General features: G+C 53.8%; 2 protein-coding genes across 6 annotated transcripts; one reads left to right on the top strand and one right to left on the bottom strand.

Moving 5' to 3' along the window:
* On the top strand, positions 1-12,233 carry SH2D3A (SH2 domain containing 3A). 3 transcript variants are annotated; one of them, XM_012729743.1, is made up of 10 exons: positions 1-176; positions 2,568-2,810; positions 4,219-4,568; positions 4,906-4,982; positions 6,413-6,879; positions 6,984-7,099; positions 7,252-7,426; positions 7,509-7,620; positions 8,048-8,233; positions 12,012-12,233. In XM_012729743.1, exons 2-10 carry the CDS (start codon positions 2,694-2,696, stop codon positions 12,041-12,043), a joined length of 1,632 nt encoding a protein of 543 aa, XP_012585197.1. In that variant the 5' UTR covers positions 1-176; positions 2,568-2,693; the 3' UTR covers positions 12,044-12,233. The 3 variants fall into 3 exon arrangements, with proteins under 3 accessions (XP_012585197.1, XP_004688912.2, XP_012585196.1); XM_004688855.2 differs by lacking the exon at positions 12,012-12,233 and adding an exon at positions 9,064-9,653; XM_012729742.1 differs by lacking the exon at positions 12,012-12,233 and adding an exon at positions 9,072-9,653.
* TRIP10 (thyroid hormone receptor interactor 10) lies at positions 9,862-18,524 on the bottom strand. 3 transcript variants are annotated; one of them, XM_004689290.2, is made up of 15 exons: positions 18,440-18,524; positions 17,165-17,280; positions 17,010-17,066; positions 16,012-16,159; positions 15,874-15,936; positions 15,582-15,686; positions 15,367-15,495; positions 14,665-14,811; positions 14,361-14,543; positions 13,237-13,404; positions 12,850-12,959; positions 10,949-11,081; positions 10,589-10,734; positions 10,393-10,514; positions 9,862-10,269 (listed from the first exon to the last, which is right to left on the bottom strand). In XM_004689290.2, exons 1-15 carry the CDS (start codon positions 18,461-18,463, stop codon positions 10,121-10,123), a joined length of 1,800 nt encoding a protein of 599 aa, XP_004689347.1. In that variant the 5' UTR covers positions 18,464-18,524; the 3' UTR covers positions 9,862-10,120. The 3 variants fall into 3 exon arrangements, with proteins under 3 accessions (XP_004689347.1, XP_004689348.1, XP_012585195.1); XM_004689291.2 differs by lacking the exon at positions 13,237-13,404; XM_012729741.1 differs by lacking the exon at positions 13,237-13,404 and having other exon boundaries at positions 9,862-10,290; positions 10,376-10,514.
* Positions 18,525-20,437: the final 1,913 nt, after the last annotated feature.

Here is a 20,437-nt window from a genome sequence, read left to right on the forward strand (position 1 = left end):
GCGGCGGGAGCAGGCGGAACCTGCCTGTGGCGTGAAGGGAGGAGCCCGCAGCCTTGGAACCTCGGGCTGCGACGCGCCCCTAGGCTCTCGGTAGCTCGGTGGGTCCAGAACGAGGTAAATCTGGAGCGCCGGAGACTCCGACGGGTTGTTGAGGTGCGAGATCCGCTCGTTTCCAGGTAGGTTCACGGATTTGCAAGGAGGACCTGGGACCCGACGTCCCTCTCCACGCGCGTCTGCGGACGCAGACGGGGTCTCCGAGTGCCTGTTTGGGCGGCTGTGCGTCGGTGCACCTTCGCTTGCTCCTGTAGGCACGTTTCTGTGCAGCACGGAACACGTCCCTTATTCCACGTTTGCTCTACCCCCACCTGGACCTCTCTCCAATCTTTGCAAACTAGGTCTCCTTCCCATTATCTTGGGCAGCTCCTGTGCCGCTTCGTGGGAGAGACCTCCCCAACTATTTATTTAAAGTATCCTGCCCCCAACTTCATCATATCTCCCTGCTTTCTCACCTTCGTGGATTACACTTAGAATTTGTCTTCTTTATCCATTGTGTGTTTGGGGTTTTTGTTTGAGTCTCGTGCACCAGGCAGAGCTGGGCTGGGTGCTAGTGTTTTTCTTGACTGCATCTTTACTGTACCGCCAGCACACACTAGTGCTCCATCAATGTTTTTTCGATGTCACGTGTGAGACCCTGTGTTCATATGTGTCTTATGTGCAGCTGGCTGGGCCCCTGCACATCTGTGCACATGTATACAGTCATAGGGTATGTGCTTGCCCCTTCCCTACACCCCTCCTGATCCTGCCCCCTGCCTGTCTCCCCTGCCCAAAGACGCAGAAATTGTTCCAGAGAACATGCCCATGGCTGACTTCTGCCCACACTGAGCTTCACCCACCCTCCCAAACGAGCCAGAGCCTTGTCAGTGACTCACCTCCACACCACTAAGGGGGACACTCGACAGAGGAAACTGTGCTGGGGGGACTCTTGCAACCAAGCCTGAGGCCGTCCTCACTGACAAAAGGAAGTGCACAGGCACTTGGGAGGCACACCTGGCTCTCAGGTATGCAGTGCCTGGAGCCGCCCCACCCTTTATCCACCTAAGGTTTATCTGGAACTAACTTTCTGGTCCTCTTAGGCCCTCAGCCAGGCTGACTCAGGAGGCAGGAATCCTGTGGACTCCACCAGGCCCACAAGACCTTGGGGGAGGTGAGGGCAGTGTGGCAGACTGGCCCCCTATCCTTCCATTCAGGGTGGTTCTTCCCACAGGGCACACAAACCTGAAGCCTATGTGCTGGTTAAAGGAGACTCCGAGGGTCTAGACCCTACATTTGACCTAAGGAAATACATCAGTTCCAAACTATAAGAATCCACAAACATGCAATTGCATGCATCAGCTAACATTTCTACCACCTGGGACCATTTAATTTAGGAAGCAAAGTATAGGTTAGGTTGTCTTCCATCTCAAAATCCTTGCGTGTGCAAATATTTTTAAAAATGGCTATGCTGTGAACATTAGTAAATTCAGGTCCCCCTGCCTGGTATGTTCTTCTACCCAGAGAGCTACCTGGCTCACTCCCTCAACATCCTCCCAGCTATCACTACATGACATCTTCCCTAGCCACCTATGGGAAACTATTACTTGAGTCTTGTACCACTTGAATCTCCCTAACTTCTTCACTTGGCTCTCTCTCATCTGTTTACTTATTTGCTTAGTCGCTGTCTCCCTCACTAGAATGACAGCTCGTTAGAATTGATTCAAACTTTTCCTATGAATCTTTGCCCTAGGGGAGAGCAAAGGACCCAGTCTGTTTTGTTTACTAATATGTGTCTGGCCAGAATGGCATCAGAAGGTACCCCGTAAATAAAGGCTTCACTAAACTGCTTAATTACACTTCTGCAAAATATAGCATTATTCACCTGCATGTAAATGGCATTACTTTTCAAAGCTATGCATAGGTTACATACATCCAGGATTCCTAGTGAATGTGTGATTGTTTTCATGTAATCACAGCCAATACTAATGTTACCCATAACCTGATTTTGAATATGTATATTAAGTGTTATTTTATATAAGTTATACATTTATAATCCATATATGAATAACTAATTTAGATTTCAGATATATGTGCATATATGTGTATACATGGAGAGTCAGCAGACTCAAAATGGAGTCACCTGCACTAAACCCCACACAAATAAACCAAGATTTAATATCTAAATTAATTGCAATCTATCTTTCCCAAATTTAATATACAACCAGGTAATCTAGAAGTACTTGGTCAGCATGACGTTATCTGTCCAACACGCCCCTTTTTTCTCCTTAGGAAGGTAACCAAAGGCAACAGAGTATAAACAGTCCTTTTTGGATCTCACCACCTTTCTGTCTTTAAGAATTTTCCATTTTGTACCATTCTTTGGAGCGCTTTCTATTAGTGGGATACTGCCAGATTCATTTATCATTCAGTAAAGTTAATTAGATCTTTACATTTACTTGGTCAAATTTTTGTTATTTAACAAATAATAGATACGTAGACAGATGGACAAAGAGAGAATGAATATGCATTTTAAGTTTTGATAGGTCATGTACTGCTGACTTCAAAACTTAGAGGCACATGGAAGGACCAACCGAGTCATTCAGGAAGCTTGGAAAGCAGGAAATAGTCTCCTGTTTTCCAGATGTGGAAGACTGAGACCTATGGAAAAACAGAGCTCATCCCCAGCACCATCTGTTGCCAAGAGCTCCATGCAGCTGCCACAGAATGAAGAGGACTTTGCCAGTCATTCCTGGTACCACGGCCCCCTGTCTCGTCAGGTACTACCTCTGAGGCCCTCAGCATCATCTGATGGGGCCTTTCCTGCTCTTGATATATGGGGGCTCCTGAGTAACATACAACTAGGCAACCTAGAATTACCTGGTCCTGGATGAGGGACAAAGGGCCAAGGGTGGCTTGGGGCTGGGAACTGTCAACTGTCTTGAAGCGTGGTTGGCATGACAGCAAGTTGGTCCTTATAGTCCCATTATCACTTTCTTTGGAATGCTGTTGAGGATGAAGTCTGAAGATGGTCCTAACACCCACAAACCACCCCTTGGTTCTGTCTCTCCCTCTAGGTCCTCGTCATCTGAGGCCATCAGCATTCATCTCCCTTCTAGCATCTGTCTCTCAGTCCAAAGCCACCCCATCCTCATCTCTAACTTGAGTCCCCCTCAGGAGTTCTAGGACCCTGGGCTCCAATCAAATCACGAAGGGCAAAATGTAGCTTAGTGGTTAAAATCCTGCACCCTGGAGCTAGATATCCTGGGTTCAAGTCCCAGCTTCACAGTTTATGTTTAGAGAAGCCTGGAGCAAGGTGTTTGACCTCCCTGGGCCTCAGTTTTCCCATCTGTAAAGTGAGGATAACGGTACCTACTGCTTAACCTTTAGTAAAGAATTATAATATGCCTGGTAAAACTCTGGCATATTGGACAAGCTCTCCATGTGTTCACTGCATGCATGACTCAATACCCAGACCCCTCTGCCAGCTCCGCTGTGCCTCTCTGTGTCATAACCCCTTAGTCTCTGTTTTCACACTAGCCACGATGGCTGGCATAAGACTGCATGAAGATTTTGATAAAGGGGGATTTATGGAGCACAGTCTATCTGCAAGGATCCAGCTAATGACTTCCCTTGAAGCCACCTATGCCCAACAAAGCATTTACTCAGATTAGAAGCTGCATTAGTAGCGTCAGCTAGATGTTACCCACTAAACACAGTAAACATTTATATGCTTATTCATGTCATACTCCAGGGTGGCTGGGGAGTGTTGAGGTGCATCTCCAGAAATCAGCAGGATCCAAGTTCTTTCGTTGCGTGGCTCTGCCACCCCCCCTCTCTCCTCTCCCCCCCGCCCGGCTTTAGGGAGACCCCGTTGGCAGATAGGGAACAGAACTGGGAGGATTGTGCAGGAGATTTCTATGGGCCAGGTCTGGACACCTCTCAGGGGCTTCTGCACATCATCCTATTGGTCAGGTCTTGTCATACGATGACTAACTGCAAGGGAACCTGGGAAATGTAGTCCAGAGGTGTGCCCATGGGGAAGGTAGCTCAGTGCAAAACTACCCAATCACTTGGGTAATTTTTCTTGGAGGGTGGGTCTTACCCATTATCAGTAGTTAATGAACTACTGATCTGGACTGATGTCTACACCTCCTGCCCCCTGCCCTTCACCCCTTCTTCCTCCAGAAGGCTGAGGCCCTTCTTCAGCAAGATGGAGACTTCTTGGTCCGCGCTTCTGGGTCCCGTGGGGGCCATCCTGTGATCTCCTGTCGCTGGCGGGGCTCGGTTCTGCACTTCGAAGTCCTCCTCGTGGCTCTGCGTCCCCGACCAGGCTGGCCCACCACCCTCTTTCAGCTGGAGGATGAGCGCTTCCCAAGCCTGCCTGCCCTGATTCGAAGCTATATCACTGGCCAGCGACCATTGTCCCAGGCCACAGGAGCAGTGGCCTCCAGACCAGTGATTCGGGAAGGGTCAATGCGACGCAGCTTTAGCGACGATTCCCTCCAAGAGACCCCAGCGCAGACAGAGCCCCTCAGGTACACACTCCCAAACGCCACTCAGCTCAGCAGCACGCCCCCCCCTCAGCACTATCCGTTTTGGGGTCCACAGCATCGGGGTGTTGGAGGGCTGCCCACCAACAGCAGAATGTTAGGATCCACAGCCTCCGCCTCCCAAACGCCAGCCCAGTCCTCCAGCCCCGCCTACCAGTGTGACCACCAAAAACTGTCTCCTGGCATTAGGTGTCCCCTGGGGGCAGGGCACCCTAGCTGGAATCCACTGGTCCTGCATGACTGGATAAAGGGATGTCTGGGCATCAGTGGGGGTGCTCTGCTCAGGCTGGGGCTACAAATCTCTGCCATTGCTGTCCCACAGGGCTAGGAAACGGAGTGACAGCCAGCCGGCAGGCTTGGAGCACCTAGGGCAGTCACCAGAAGATCCCTTTGTCCCAGGTAAGGCTCACCCAGGACAGCATGTGGCTTAGACACTGGACCTGTCACGCTGCCTGAGTGACCTGGGCAGGTGATTTAACCTCTTGGAAATGAAGACAGTATGCTTTCAAAGTTGTCATATTGGTTTAAAAACATACAGGAACTTTGTCGCTACTTTAAAATGTAGGTTCACAATTATTCTAAGAAGCCCTATGTGTTCTGACCATGAATGACCTCTCTAAAAGCTCTTGCTACATCCCCTCAGCTCTCCAGTCACATGGTCTTCCTTTGAGTTGCTGGAATCTTCCAGATTTATCCCCACCTCAGAGTTTTTGCACTTACTGTTTTTGCCATTGGAAAGTCCATTCCTTTAACCTTTTCATGAGTGGTGCCATCTCTTCTAACATGGGTTCTTCAAAACAGCTGACCCTGACCATCCTACCTCAAGGAAGAGTACCCCTCTATCCTGTCTATCCTTTTACTGTTCCCTATCGCCCCAATTCAACATGAACCCTCATCACATGTCATGCATTGTATTAAGTAATAAATCAATGAACAAGAAATTCCTACTAGAGTTGATCCAACCTCCAATTAGAGGAAAATGGACCATAAACAAATACAAGTCAATTTATGTATGCTGTGGGGTAAAAAATTAAACTGTAATAGAGAAAGGGAGATAGGGAGTATGGAAATAGGAATAAGTATTGTGATTTGACATAGTAATCAGAAAAGGGTCTTATGCAGAAAGATTTGTAGGTGAGGGAGGAAGTGAGGTGGGAGAATGGGGCTGAGAAGGGTCCAGACAGAAGGAACAGCTAGTGCAGATGTCCTGGGGCCAGAACAAGCATTTTATTCATTGTTGCAAAAGCAGTGGAAGTGAGTGGGAAGTCAGAAAGATCTGGGACTGAGAATTTGAGGGCTTTTTTGACTATTCTGTGGCTACCGGCCCTTACTCAGAAAGATCTGAGAGCCATGGGGAGGTCTTAAGGAACCAGAACACTGACTATTTAATGCTTGATGGTTAATCTCCCAAATGTCTGGGGGCAGTTTCAATGGTAATAACCTCAAAAGTAAACATACCACAAACTAAACAAAAGACACCATTTGACAACTTGATACATTGTTTCTTGGATGCTTATATGGAAACTTTGTGAATTTTAAATAATAGAGTTTCACTTTCATTTTGTTTCATCCGTGCTTATCTTCAGAGGGGCCAAAGAATTCAAATTTTAAATCTAGTATTCAGAATTCACAAAAGTACATATATGTCAAGAAAGCTTGTTTCTTGTAAAGTGTGCAGCATTTATATTTATTCAGTGCTTAAAATTCAAAGCTGCCCCAAGGTAGACTGGGGTACCTTGGCTGAATGAGCAGAAGAGCCAAGATGGTGGTAGCTCTTAAAGCCCCTCCCCTCAGCTGTCTTTATGAACCCCCTCTTGTATGATCCCTAGGAGCCTCCACCATACTCACATCTGTCCTGCCTCGGATGGGTAGTGACCCCATGTTGCTGAAGGCCCCAGCTTCTCTGGGGACCATTGCCTACAGCCTCAGGGCCTCTGATGAGCAGCTCCATGCCAAAGCACCCACCAAGCCGCCTCGAACCCCATCACTGGCATTGTCTGACCCCCCAACGTACTGTGAGCTGGTACCTCGAGTGCCCAGTGCCCGAGGAACATCCTCTGACCACAACTGCCCAGAGCCAGAGGCCCCGTGGTGGAAGACCTTTACCAAGGAAGAAGACAGATGTTTACTAAGACCACAAGCTGAGCTCTCCCTGAGTCCCCCTGACAACCTCTTCTGCCTGTTGGGAACTCAGAATCGGCCCCTGGAGCCCAAGGTCCTAGACACCCTCCGGGGCCTCTTCCTGGAGCATCATCCTGAGAGCACAGCCCTTCACCTGCTGTTGGTAGACTGCCAGGTGGGTTACCTGCCAGGTCTCCTCCCCAAGCAGAGCTGAAGCCAGAACAAGACCCAAACTCCATCACACTGTCCTTGCTTTCCTGATTCTCCCCTACCCCCCAGGCCAGTGGTCTCCAGGGAGTGCCCAAGGCTCACCAGGGCCCAGTGGGGGCTGCCTCTGGGCTGGAGCTGCTCCTGCTTCCTGGTGGGCACTGCCTAAGATTGGAACTCCTGGAAAGGTGAGCCAGTCACCTGGGATTTCCAGTTTCTCCAAATCTTCCGACACCCCTCGCCCCCAAGGAGGGAGTGGGATGGGCAGTGCCACTTCACATCCTCCCTCACTCCTGCTTTCCAAACCTCCCCACTGCCCCCAGGCCCTTCGTCTCCACAGGCACAAGGCGCTTTCTCTGGCCGGGGCGCTGGCGGTGCTAGGCTGCACGGGATCGCTGGAGGAGCGCACGGCTGTCCTGAGGGGCCTGGTGGAGCTGGCCCTGGCACTGCGGCCAGGGGCGGCAGGAGACCTGCCTGGGCTGGCCGCGGTCATGGGCGCCCTACTTATGCCCCAGGTGCGGGGGAGGCAGAGACGGTGAGTGCAGATGACGAGGAAGAGGGACAAGGTGCCTATACAGGCTCAAGTCTCTTCCCCAGGTGGCCCGCTTGGAACGCACATGGCGCCAGCTGCGAAGAACTCACACCGAGGCGGCGCTGGCCTTCGAGCAGGAGTTGAAGCCGCTGATGCAGGCGATGGATGAGGGCGCGGGTGAGGGGAGCCCACCACGCTGCGCGCGCACTCGGCAGCCAGCCCCAGGCCCCGCCCCCGCGCCGCGCCAGGCCCCGCCTCTGACCTCAGGCCCCGCCCCCTGCAGCCAGCCTAGCCCGGGGCCCCGCCCACCCCACCCCAACCCCTCCGCTTTAATCTGCTTTAATCTCGCACTCAGTCGCTGCCCTAGGCGGGGCCCTTGACTCAGATCTAAGTCAGTGCTAGACTCCAGCTTCTGTGTCAGGCCCTTCTGCCCTAGATTCGGCCTGACTCCGCCCCTGCCCGGGTCCAGCTGTTCCCGTTCGAGGTTCCCCCTTCTCGGTCTGCTCCGAGCGCCGCCGGGTGCTTCTGTCCGTGGGTGCCTTAGTCCGGTGTGCCACCCTCTTCAACCAGGCCCTGCCTTCTGCCCAGATGCCTTCCTCCCCAGGCCCCTGCGACCCTGGCGAGGTGGCGCTGCCGCACGTGGCACCCGTGGTGCGACTGCTGGAGGGCGAGGATGTCCCGGGGCCGCTGGAGCAGAGCTGTGAGCGACTGCTGAGCACCCTGCAGGGGGCGCGCCGGATGGCCGCGGACACACCCAAGTTCCAAGCTGCCGCGGCAGGGCGCCTGCAAGGTGAGCGCTCCTAGTGTTCTCGGCTGGGCTGTCGGGCTGTCGTAGGCACCTGACTTGAGGAGCAATCCTCACGCGCTAACCTGTGACCCCAAACCAATCCAGCAAGGACTAGACACCCCCCCCCACGCTGCTCCCGCCACGCCTCCCAGAGTCCCACCCGAGCTGGGACGGCCCTGCCCGCAGCTGGTTCTCACGGGAAGGACTTGCGGCTACTTGCAGTATGGAGAGGAGCAACGTCCTCCCGCGCCCATGGGGAGACCTTCTCCCCCAGAGACACTCCCATGGGGTCCCACTCCCACCCTCCCACCTGGGACAGCCTCCCCGCTCCTCCAGGGTCCCAACCCCATTAGGCACCCAGCACTTTCCAGAATAGCTGCCCTTCAACCTGGTAACACAGCACTGGCACTGCACTTAAAGCCACACTTCCCTCCTGTCCTGGGGAAGCCCAGATTCCAAAATCCCCTACCTGGGTCATTGCTTTCCCTTTTAAGAATGTGGTGACCCCCAATCACCTCGGCCCAGATTTGTCACAGAGGACATTAGAACCCCCAAATCCAGCCTGGGACAGGTCCTCCCAGAGGATCTTGCAAGAAACACTGTTCTGAGCATCCTGGCAGACCCACTGGCATCGACACCCCCACACCCCCACTCCTGCAGAGAATAAGAACAGCCCACTCCCCATCCCTAGCCCCGTAGCTCCACCCTCAGAGTACCTGGGGCAGAGTCCTGCCTGGCCCATGCTGGTTCAAAGTCCCCAGGAGAGAAGGCAGGTGTCAAGGGGCAAGGCAGGAGCCTGGGCCCCACCTCCAGCCCACCTGGCCACACCCCAGGGTTCCAGCCCAACCAGCTGCTGAGGGAGGCCCTGACCACTGGCTTCCTGCGGAGACTGCTCTGGGGGAGCAGAGGGGCAGCAGCCCCTCTGGCCATGCGACTCGAGAAGTTCCAGCGTGTCCTCAGCATCCTGTCCCGGCGTCTGGAGGCTGACAGCTGAGAGCATGCTCAGACCCCGGACTTCAGAGAACTCCAGCGGTCACGGAAGTAGTCCCAGGTTCATCACAAACCAAGAGCAGAGGGGTCCTACACCCTGCCTTGTATGAACCTACCTGCTCCCTAAAAAATGCATGTGATCCAGGGCAAGACAGCCTTTTTCTCACACTTCACCCAGGTATTTGAGGCTCTTCCCCCAAACAGCCCACACATTATGAACATGTGGCTTGTAGCAGTAAGAATACTTGCAGATCTGTAAGAGGCCAGGGTTCAGATATCTTTTAAAAGCTGTGTGACCTCCTGCAGATTGCTTGATCTCTCTGTACCTGCTTCCAACATTAAAGGCTACTTTGTAGGGGTTGTCCTGAGGATTAAAGCTCAAGTTTAAATGAGATCATGGGTAGAGAATGGCTGGTATACAGTAGGTGCTCAATAAACACACCTGTTTCAGTGAGCTACTATGGATATGGAAAGATAATTGGTACCCTTCTACCAATACTGGAGTCAGACAAGAACCCAGCTTCCCCAAAGGGGCAGGCATTTGCCAAGGTGCACCCCACTCTACCTCCCCGTCTCATTCTTGGTCTGGCCCCAAAGGAGGCTGGCATCTGAATATCCAGTATCTAAGACACACTCTCCAAGAACTTTATATATATATTTTATATATAAAACAAAATAACCCTTGCCGAGCGGCAGGAAGAAAAATTATTTGAAACATGAGTATGTACATCAGTGGTAGAAGGCACAGCGGGTCCATCTGGGGTGAGGGGTCGGGGGGGCAGCAGGCTACACAGGTCTCAGCCAAAGCCACGGGGGCAGAAATAAAGTGCACAGGTCCTGGGGGCCCCCCGTGGCCCAGAAGCAGCAGTCGACAGCCCCTCTTCCCGCCTCTGGCAGGGTTCAGTTGAGTGTGACGCGGAGATAGGAAGTGGGCACGTAACCCTCGCCGCCCTGCTTCCGCCTGACGCGGGTCCAGCCGTCACCTTTGTCCTCTTCCATGAGGCTGAGGTCTTCGCCCTCCGACATGGAGATGGTGCCCTCACTGGACCCTGTCGTGGGCGTGGGGCAGGCTCGGGTCTGCTTTGATGGCACTTAAACAGAACACAGCCCCCACCCAGAAGGCCGCCCCCCACCCACCCAAGCCACCAATGTGGCGCCCAAGCTGGATTTACCTTCAAAGTGGTAGATGGCCACACAGTGACCTATGGGCGATGTGGGTTCCTCCTCAAAATCTTCATCGAACTCTGTGTAAATGGGGGCATCCTGGCTCTCCTCTGAGGGGGGCTCTTCAGAGCTAACAGTTGGGGAGAGTAAAATCAGTGAGGGCAGGTCCCCAGGGGCCAGACCCACACTCACCTCCCTACTCACCTGTCCTTGTTGTCCTGCGACCCACTGTTGCTGCTGCTGCTACTGTCCGGTGGGGCACTGGCTGGGGGGTCTGGGGGCCGGGTGTGCCGCACCAGGCTATCACCCCGGTTGCTCAGGACCCGGCTCTCAGCTTCTGCCAGCCAAGTCTAAAAGAAGGGGAACACATGATCAATTCCAGGGCAGAGCTCTGGGGTCGGCCCACTGAGCCCAGAGGTTTCCTGAGATGACCCATGCACACCCAAGGCTATGATGAGAAACAGCTGGAGCCCCCCCACACACACACCTCCCCACCCCCACCCGGCCAGGCAGTGACTCAGCCTGACCCGCTGGACCCCGCCCCTCCCCAGGGTGCTCCCTGACCTCATACTTCTGTACTTCCAATTTAAGCCGCTCTATGTTGTTCAGGGTCTCTGTGATTCTGGGTTCCAAGCTGGCAGGGTCCCCCATCTGGGGGGTCTTCTCATACACATCCTTCATTTTCTTCAGGGCTTCCCTTGGGTGAGGCAGACAAATGAGAAAAAAGAGTCCCACATGATTTAACAAGCAAAAAAACACACTCTTGGCTTCAAGGAGCAAGAGGAACAAAGACGAGACAGTGGTTAAGAGCCCAAATGTGTTTTACTGTCGGTTCGAATCCCAGTTTGGCCATTTCCTAGCATATGGGTCTGGTTAAGTAACTGAACCTCTGCCTTACATTGGTTGTCTTGAAAAAGGAGCTAACAATACCCCCATCTCCCACGACTTGCTGTGACGGTTAGGACAGTGCCTGGTATATGTATTCAGGTACGTAATAAGCACCTGCTACATACAACACAATAGCACTGTGTCAGGAACCACAAACTCAGCCCTTAACCAGAAAGTCAAGATCCAGCTTCGCTCTCGGTCTCCCAGGAAAGCTTGGGGATTCCAACGAGGCCATGCAGAGTTTAGACTACAGTTTGCACTCTGCCACTTGGCCTTGCTCTTCCTTCCTTTCATTCATGGGTGTATAGTTGGCTCTAGAACACAGATTTGAACTGCTTGGGGTCATTTATCTGATTTTATCATTTTTTTTTCCATCCATGGACTCCATCCACAGTCAGATTCTGTATTCATAAGTTCAGTCAATGCAGAACCCTTGGATAGAGAGAGCTGATTAAAAAGAACTTGAGCCTTCTTAGATTGACTGTCCATGGGGATCTGAAGTCAAGAGACAAGTCTAATTAGTTTGGGGGAGAGCTAAATGTTAATATCCAAATTTTCAGCTATCACAAACAGGCACTACAACCCCATTTTGTTTCAGGGTCATTTGTGTACAGGCAGTAAACTGAAAATGGGTTCAATTTCTTTCTAGTCCGAATACCAACTGGGTGCCATAAAGTGAGGAAACTGAGGCTCAGAGAGCAAAGCAGCTGGAATTCAATCTCCATCTATCTCATTCCAGAGTATGCAACCAACCTTACTCCTGCCCCGTAAAACTCAGCAACTGTGGAGTTCTAGATGGAATTTTACACCAATACAAGCGGTTTTGTACAAGACGTTCTATGCAAACAGCAGAATATAATTTGGCTGCTAGTCGGTGAGTAGCAAACGTCACTCCGATTATGTAAGAAAACTGGGAAGAGGATTTTGTTGCCTGGAAGAGTAAAAGTTCTTTTTTTTTTAATCTGGCAGTTAATATTTTAAGGATTTGAATTACTACATGGATAAAATCTGCTTTTTTTTCTTTGAGCCAATGAAAATGGTGACTGACACCATCAATAGCTTTCTAATATTGAACCATCTTTGCATTACTGGAATAACAACAAATGAAGGACGACTTTTTTAGCTTTTTTTAAAAAAGTAACTTTTTTATATCAGTGAAATATCCATAGTATAAAATTCCCAGTTGGACCATGTATAGTGCACCGTTGAGTAGTATTAGGTACATTTCCATCATCCGGTCACCACTGCTGGGTGTATTATTTTTTAATTACCTCATTAGATTTGCATCTCAGTTCATGAGCAGAGCAAACTGATCCTGTAATTGTATTTTCTTGAATTCTTGCTAACTGACTTGGGAATCAAGATTCTACCAGCCTCTTAAATGAGCTGGGCAGCCTTCGCTCTTTGCTAGTGACCTGCATGAGCTAGGAGTGACCATGTCTTCTAAGTGTGACGGCAGTCACCTATAAAGCCACCGGCCCCGGTATGTCGGGGAGGGGATCTTTCAGGACCACTTCAATGTAATTCATGTATTATTTTGTTTTGGTCCTTGTCGGCCGCCCTCTCCCACACCTCACCTCTGGTCGACCTCCTTCTGTAGTTCACGGTTTCGCTCCTCTAGTTGCTGTTGAAGCCGCTTTCTCTGCTGCTCTGGGGGCAAGTGGCTGAAATCTTCAGTCACCACTGTCTATAGGGCAGGAGGAGGGCTGAGTTTGAGATCGTGGAGTCTGAGCTCCCTAGTCCACTCCTGAAGGCTCTAAGATACTCCTAAAAACTCCAAGTCCACCTTCCTCCCCACCCAAATTCCTGGAACGCAAGGCCATGCACAGAGCAAAGCAGGTCTGGGTAGGGCGAGGGAAGGAGGAGGCCCAGCTAGCGGCAGGAAGCGAGCCCGGGGTCCTGCCACCCAGCCGAGGTGGGGCTGGGGTCACCCCCTCCACCTCCCTGAGCGAGGCCTCACTTACCCCACGGCTGCCGCGAAGGCTGCGGAAGGATGCTAGCCGCGGTTTGACCGACTTACTGATCTCACTCAGTATGGCCAAGGGGTCGAGGCCGGATCGGGGGGATGGGGGTCCATTAGGTAATACCGAGGGCAGGGGACCCCCCAGGGGGGAGAAGGGAGGGGGGCGTAGCTACCGGCGGGGGCCGGGAGGGATGGGCCAGGAGAGGGAGTGGGGAGGATGTAGAAAACAAGGACGGACAGATGAACAGACACAATAAAGAAAAAAGGAAAAACAAAATAGAGAAAAGAAAAAAAATGGTAAGAAAACCACAACTCAAGACTCACGATCACACACAGAAAACGCATGCAAGAGCAACACACAAATATGGGAGGCGGAGGGGAGGGCTTTAGACTGTGAGCCAGAAAGCCACGCCTCTCCCTAGCCCCAGACCCTTGCGTCCCTTGTAGCCTACATCCAGCGACGAGCATGGGACCTTGGCATGGCCATGGGTCTGTCTACCCAGCTTTCAGGGCTCACAGTCTAGAAGGTGGAAGATGCATGCACAAATCAAGCTCTCAGACAGGTACATGGGGCCGGACAGGTGAAAAGGGCTCGCTGAGAGGGGTCCGTGGCAGGGAACTGCCAGAGGGCTTACAGCCGGGGACTGCATGTAGCCAATGTCAAGGATTATCGAAGACTCAGTCATGAAGGATCAAAGATACAAAGCAGGGGAGGGTGGTTGTCTAAGATATAACCCAGGAGTGTCCAGGTACATGCTGGACACTGAAAGCCTAAAACCTAAGACAAGAGTCAGATCCACTGGTGGGACAGAAGGAGACTGGAGGCGTCCCTCAGGCCAGTGTCCCAAGCCACCACCCAGCCCAGAGCTCCAGAAGCAGGTCTTCTCCCAGCATCCTGAGAAGCAGCAGACAGACGCCACAGGCCCCCCTCCCTGCCCCTCCTCAGCCTCCAGGGACTCCCAGGCCAATAGCCCGCCCGTCTTCCTTCCCTCCAGCCCGGGCCGGCAGCCAAGAGGAAAATTCCTGCCCGGGACTCAGCGTTCCAGCGGCTGGGGCTGACTCAGTGGGGCCCCCCTGCTGTCCCCACTCACACCCACCACCCTCCCCAAGGGCCCCGGTCCCCACCTTGTTCTTCTTGCCAAAGGGCCAGCGCTTGGCACGGCTGCGGCCCGGGGTACGTCCTTCTGCAGGGGCACCCAAGCTGCTGTCTGAGGGTGCTCGATTCATGGGCTGGCTGAAGTCTTCAAATTCCACATCTCCCGGACGGGCAAAGCCGGACTTGTGCAGTTCTATTAGGACCTGGGAGTCCTGGGGGCGGGGGGGGGGAGGAGAGGGCGAGGAGGTCATTAGGGGCAAGGCTAGGTGTCTAATTTGGGGGTCTTCCTTCTGTCCCCCCACCCACACCCACCAGCCTGGACCAAGCACCCACGTTCTTGGCGTCCACCGCTTCAGCAGCCACCTTCATGCCCTCAAAGCACTTGCCAATGATGGGCACCACCTGCAGCTCAGCTTCCGACAGGAGCCCATAACCAGTGCCCAGGTGGGTGGTCCGGCGCTCATCCATGTCCTGCAGCTTCTGCGGGGGCAGGGGCGGGCAAGACTCAGGGGTGCTGGTGGAGGGACCAACAGCAGAGTGACTCACTCCACATACATGATGGGGATCCACACTGGCCCCAGCCCCAAGCCGTCTGGTGGGGAAAACACAGAATCCAACAGAGATTTCCAGACCAATGTATTCAGGGAAGAAACTGGGGCCTGGGAAACTCAGACTTGCACACTTGAGGAGCCACCCTTGCCTGGGGAGCCAGGGTTTGGGAGAAAAGAAGACCCAGCACAGACAATGCAAGTTCTGGGGCTAGAGCAGAGTAGGGCGAGAGGCCGAAACAGAAGAGGGGAAACTCAAGACCTTTCAGAAGAGCTATTAGAGCTGGGGTTTAGAAAAATGAATTAAGAGTTTCAATAGGGAACCAAAAAAGAAGGCTTGTAACTGGAGGCAGGGCTCACTGTTACTATTTGTTCCTAATTCCCTTTCAATTTAGAGACTGGGGCACTGCAGCTGGGGCTTTGACGAACGGGACGGTTGACTGGGGAGATGTCGGGGGCAGGTGTAGCCGGGGACCTGAGTACTCACATCAAATATCTGGGGCATCTGGGAAAAGTAGAAGTGGGCCTGGTCTCTGTTGAAGCGCTGTAACTGGGCTGCGTACTCGTTTTTGCTTTCTTCCGCCATGTGACTCCGAAGGTGGGCTTGCTGCTTGGCCTGCGGGCAGGAAGGCGCGCTGCTGCCAGGTGCTGGCCCCATCCCACCCTGACCCTCGCTCGGCCTGCCCCAGACCTCACAAACACCTTTTCCACATCAGCCTTGGTGGCGTTGATATCCTGGTCCAGCCGCTCAGCAGTCTGGGCTGCCTTCTCCGCCTCCCGGCAGTCTCGCTCAAACTTACGTTTACTCTGTGCAGGGAATCAGAAAGGAGTCAGCATCCCCGAAGTAACAGGGCTGGCAGGAAGTCCCCCAGCAAAAAGGGGGGGGGGCACAGGGGAAAGGGGAGTCCAGGCCAGAGAAGTGGGCAGTTCAGGGGCCAGCCACCCTCCCCCTGTTCCTTGGGGTCAGAGCCACTCTCCACACCCACAAACTCACATTCTCCAGCTGCTTGAAGCCATTTTCCAGCTGCTGCTGGGCACGACGGCCTTCTTGGAAATGCTGTGAAAAGGAAAGCACCATGATTCCCCTGGCTCGTGGCAGGTGCCCTTGGGAAGTCTCAGGGAGGAGACTCACCATCTTTCTCTCCTGTTTCATCTCCTGCGAGTACTTGGACAGTTCGAGACACACACGGACACCGAGATTCTCAGCCACCAGCTCTCGCTGGCCGGCAAAGTCATTTACCTCTTGAAGAATCTGCACAAAGGACTGTTGCTGGCTGAACCTGTGGCAGGATAGCAAGAAGGGAGCTGAGGGACAGGGCCCCCAGAAGCCAGATGCCCCAAGACCTACCTGCATATGAGAAAGGGTTAGACCCAAGGAAGGGTTCACCCCAAAGCAACCATAAATTCTGATCTAAATCACTGATTCCTGATACTTGAATGTGATACAGTTCAGAACCAGAATTTTGGGGGCATTAGAAAGGAGAGACGATGCTTATACCATCATTTACACAGTGTACCCTGATAGGGTCATGGGTGGCATCCTGTGACCAAATACCATAGATACATTTGCAGTTAAACGTCTATGCACATTAAGTTGGACAAAAACCAAGGCCAAAAGTAACATCAAATCAGTTCATTTGTCAGAAGTTGCTGTCAAACAAGTTACCCAATAACTTGATTTTCAGAGCTTTTTGGATTCTGCAACTGAAAAGCCAGCATGCTTTTCAGTAAAAATGCTCTAATGGCACTTAATGCAACCCGGGCACTGTTTTAATACATTAGCCTGGCTGGTCTTCACGTGAGTCCAACAGTCATCACCACCATTCCCATTTCACAGAGAGGAAAACAGAGGCACAAAACTTAAGTCATTTGCCCACAATTATTTCACTCATTTAATAACTCCAGCTCCAGCCTCCCTTTGTAATGAGCAAGGAAATGGAGGCACGGATTTGAAGTTAATTGTCCTAAAGCAGCTCTTCCAGAAAGTAGTGGACTTAGGATCCTGCATCTATGCTCTTACTCCCAGGTAGGAATTGAAATGAGAAGTAAGGGACCTGCCTGGGTGACCCAGTTGAGGGAGAGGAAGTAGGACCCATTGCCCCTGCCCCCCAAATCCCTGTCCATCCTTACTTGGATTCAGGGTCATCTTTGGCAGGTCTCTTGGGCAGGTATTTTTTCACCAGGTTCCTAAAGGGGACAGAGAGGCAGGAGGGCTGAGTCCGGAGCCCTCCAGAGCCTTCCAGGGCTCCTCCAAGGCCTAGAGCGAGGCTAGCCCAAGGTCTCACCTCAGCTGTTTTGCATAAGTTTGCTCCACCTCAGTCCGCTCTTTCACGAATTTCACGTATCTGTCCAACAGGTCCAACCCCCACTGCGTGTGCCTCTCGAGCACCTCAAACTGGTCCTGGCGAGGGCGGGAGGGGAGGAGGGTGCTGGGGTCAAGACCTAGGGATCCTACAGCCGGCCGACTAGCGACACGGGCGCCTGCAGGCTCGGAACTCCCAAAGAGGAGTGGCTTCCCGACCCCTCCCGGGCGCGGCGCAAGGGAGGGGGGCAGGAAACCCGCGGGAACCCCCTCCCCTTCCCGGGAAGGGCCAAGCAGCAGGGGCGGGGCCCCAGCCGGACGACAGGGTCCTCGAATGCAGACCGCCAGGAGGGGAGTGGAAGGGGTAGGGCCACTCCCCCTGCTCCGGCTCCCCTAATCCCCCCCAGATTCCGGAAAATCCGGCCGGCCCGGCGTGAGTCAGGGCCAAAGAGGCAAGTTTCCCCGCAGCTTCGGGGCCCCCACAACTGCCAGGAGGCAGGCACCAAGTTCCCCGATTGCCGATTGCCATGCTTCCCAAAGGGGTGATTCAATTTCACCCCTACTGACTCCACTGCACCGCTGAAAAAACTCCCAGAGTTGAGGGGCGCGATCACCCCGCTGCACCCAGGAGCCCAGTGATGCCACCGCCCCCAGAAAAAGGAGGGATTAGAGATTCAGGCTAGGAGAAGGGGAAATTTTTGTGGGGCTTCCAGAGCGGTCTAGGGGCCGCCCTTCCCAGTGCCTGGGGCAAGCTGGAGGAAGCCAGGGCCAAACCTCAGAGCCCTTTCTCCCCTAGGGCGTCCTAAGCCCCTAAATATGGACTAAAGGAGATGGAAAGGGCGATCATGACTTCTGGGTCCCACGTGGGATTGAAAGTGGCCAAAGGGTCCCCTCCCCCGCCCCAGTCCGACAGGCGGGCGGCGGGCAGGGACCCAGGGGCCGTAAGATAAGCCGGCGGCCCAGCCAGGACGCTCAAAATAGGTGACCTCGCCCAGCCGCCAGGCCTGGTCCCAGGACTTCTGGCTTCCTCACTCTGCACCCTTGCCTCAGTTTCCCTACACCGCTCCGGCAAGGTCTCCCTTCGCCCCGGGCGTCCATTTCAGCCTTGGGGGAAACTCCGAGAGTGGGCAGAGAGGGAGGACGCCAAGGGTCGGTGGGAGGGAAAGCGCGGAGTGCGGGCGAAGGTATGCAGGCGCAGAGTGAGGGTAGATCTGGACCTCAGGAAGGGTGGACGTGAGGTCGGGCCGATCAGACTCACCCACAGTTCAGTGCCCCAATCCATTCTCCCGCCGACGCCGCGCCCGGCCCCCGCCGCCCGCAGCCCGCCACCCGCCGTCGGGAGATTCAGCTCTGGACTGTGCGCCCGGCCCCGCCCCGCCACGGCCCCGCCCCGCCACGGCCCCGCCTACCCGTCCAGCCACGCCCCCGTACACTGACCAGGCACAGCATCCTAGGCGGGGCGCTGGGAGGCGGACACCAGGGGAGGCCCCGCCCCTCTTAAGAACCTAGCCACCGACGCCACTGGACCGACCCCTTAAAGGACCTCCACCCCCTCTCCAAATCTCCAGGCCCCTCTAATCGTCCCCCACCCCAGCCCCACCCCGGCTCCGCCTCAGACTGTTCTACCTTTTCTCTTTCCCTCGACCATTACTTAAAGGGCCAAGACACTAAAACCTCAACACAAAAGGTCTTTCCTGCACCCCGTTGCAGGGAGAACCTGAGGTCACCCTGCTCTTGCGGGCCGGCCCGGCTCCAGATGTCTACGTTCGTCCCACTAATGGTCTGATCCCTCCGGCCACAGGGCGGATGGGAGGACTTCGATCCTGCTCAAGACGTGCCTCCGCCAAGGCCGGGTCCATTAGCGCCCCCACCGCATCCTGCCTTCCCTCCCCCAAAAGGCTGCGCCGGGAAACTGAGGACAAGCTGTCCTTGGGGCTCTGGGCCCAGACCTTTCCCGGCTGCTGTCCAAATCGCGCTAGCACCTGCCCATTTTCCTGTGGCATTCATGAAGGCCCAGTAAAGTTTACTCTCTGTAAGGCCCCTGGATTTCAGAGTCCGCCCCTCCCTCAGACACTAGGGCCTTGGGGCTAAGAAGTCTGTCACTACCTTCATAAAAGTCTTTCACACCTTGTTAATCCCTTTGAGGCACTGGGATGAAAGCGGAGAGATCCCAGGGGATCCCACCCTCCTCCTCTCCCGCCTTCGGTGTTTTCTCGCTGGCTGCAGAGGTGACAGACGCCTTGTGGGTCAGGAGCTACCGGCTCCGCCCCCCCCTTCCCACCCCGCCAAGAGCTGGTCAGGCTCTGAGTCCCCCTGGCTCTGTACACTCTCCAGGAGCGCACACTGAGATTGAAGGCTCTACCGGGACACGCCGCTCTGCAGGAACCTGGCCCCACCTGCTGGTGACTTCTGATCTAGGAAAGCTCAAGTGGGCTCTGCTCCAGAGGTTGAAGGATCAGATAGGGCGTTCAGCCTGGGGTCTGGACTCAGTGATTTAGCCTGGGATTAGAGTCCGACCCCGTCTCAAACTCAAAATGAAACTGGAATTTATCCCAGGTCAGCGCCACAGTTAGGACGGGGTTTCAGGATCCGTTCAGAGGCTTAGCAGAGAGAGGGGTCAGCAAGCCAGTTGGGTATCTGAGACTCAAACTAGGTTCCAGAGATCAGCCCTAGCCTGACCCCTCAGTCAGGGCTCAGTCCGAGGATGCGGCGGAGAGGGTGGCAGCTCATCCAGAGATCAGTGTCGGTCGAGGGCCACAGAGATGGGGGACTTCGAGTTTCGGCTCAGCCTGGGGTTATGGTTCTATCCATCGTCAAGTCAGGCCGATCGGGGCCCCCGACCTCCAGTTGCCTCATTCTGAGACTCCACCTAAGGCTGAAGTCTCAGCCAGGATTACAAGTCTTCCTAGAGTCAAGATTTAGCCTGAGGCCAGGTCTAGGCCCCCGCTGGATCAGGAAGCTTAGGAGAACAGGACAGGCCCTCAGCAGATGAAACTGTTTACTAAAAGTTTGAGCTCTGGCTGGGAGCCACATCTCTGGGGTAAAAAAAAAAAAAACGGCTAAATCCGTCTATAGGGGACACTGGGAAATGTAGTTTTATGGTGATTTGTTGTGCTTGTGTGCTTCCGCTGCATTCTGGGTAATATAGTCCTGGACCAGTCCGTCAGTTACAGTGGATGGAGGAATTGCGCTTCTGGAGCCGGATACCAGCTCCATCACAATTGGTTAGATGGACTGTAAATCAAATTACATCCGG

This window comes from Condylura cristata, unplaced genomic scaffold (assembly GCF_000260355.1).
Source record: "Condylura cristata isolate star-nosed mole 26May11 unplaced genomic scaffold, ConCri1.0 scaffold00025, whole genome shotgun sequence".
Taxonomy (NCBI): domain Eukaryota; kingdom Metazoa; phylum Chordata; class Mammalia; order Eulipotyphla; family Talpidae; genus Condylura; species Condylura cristata.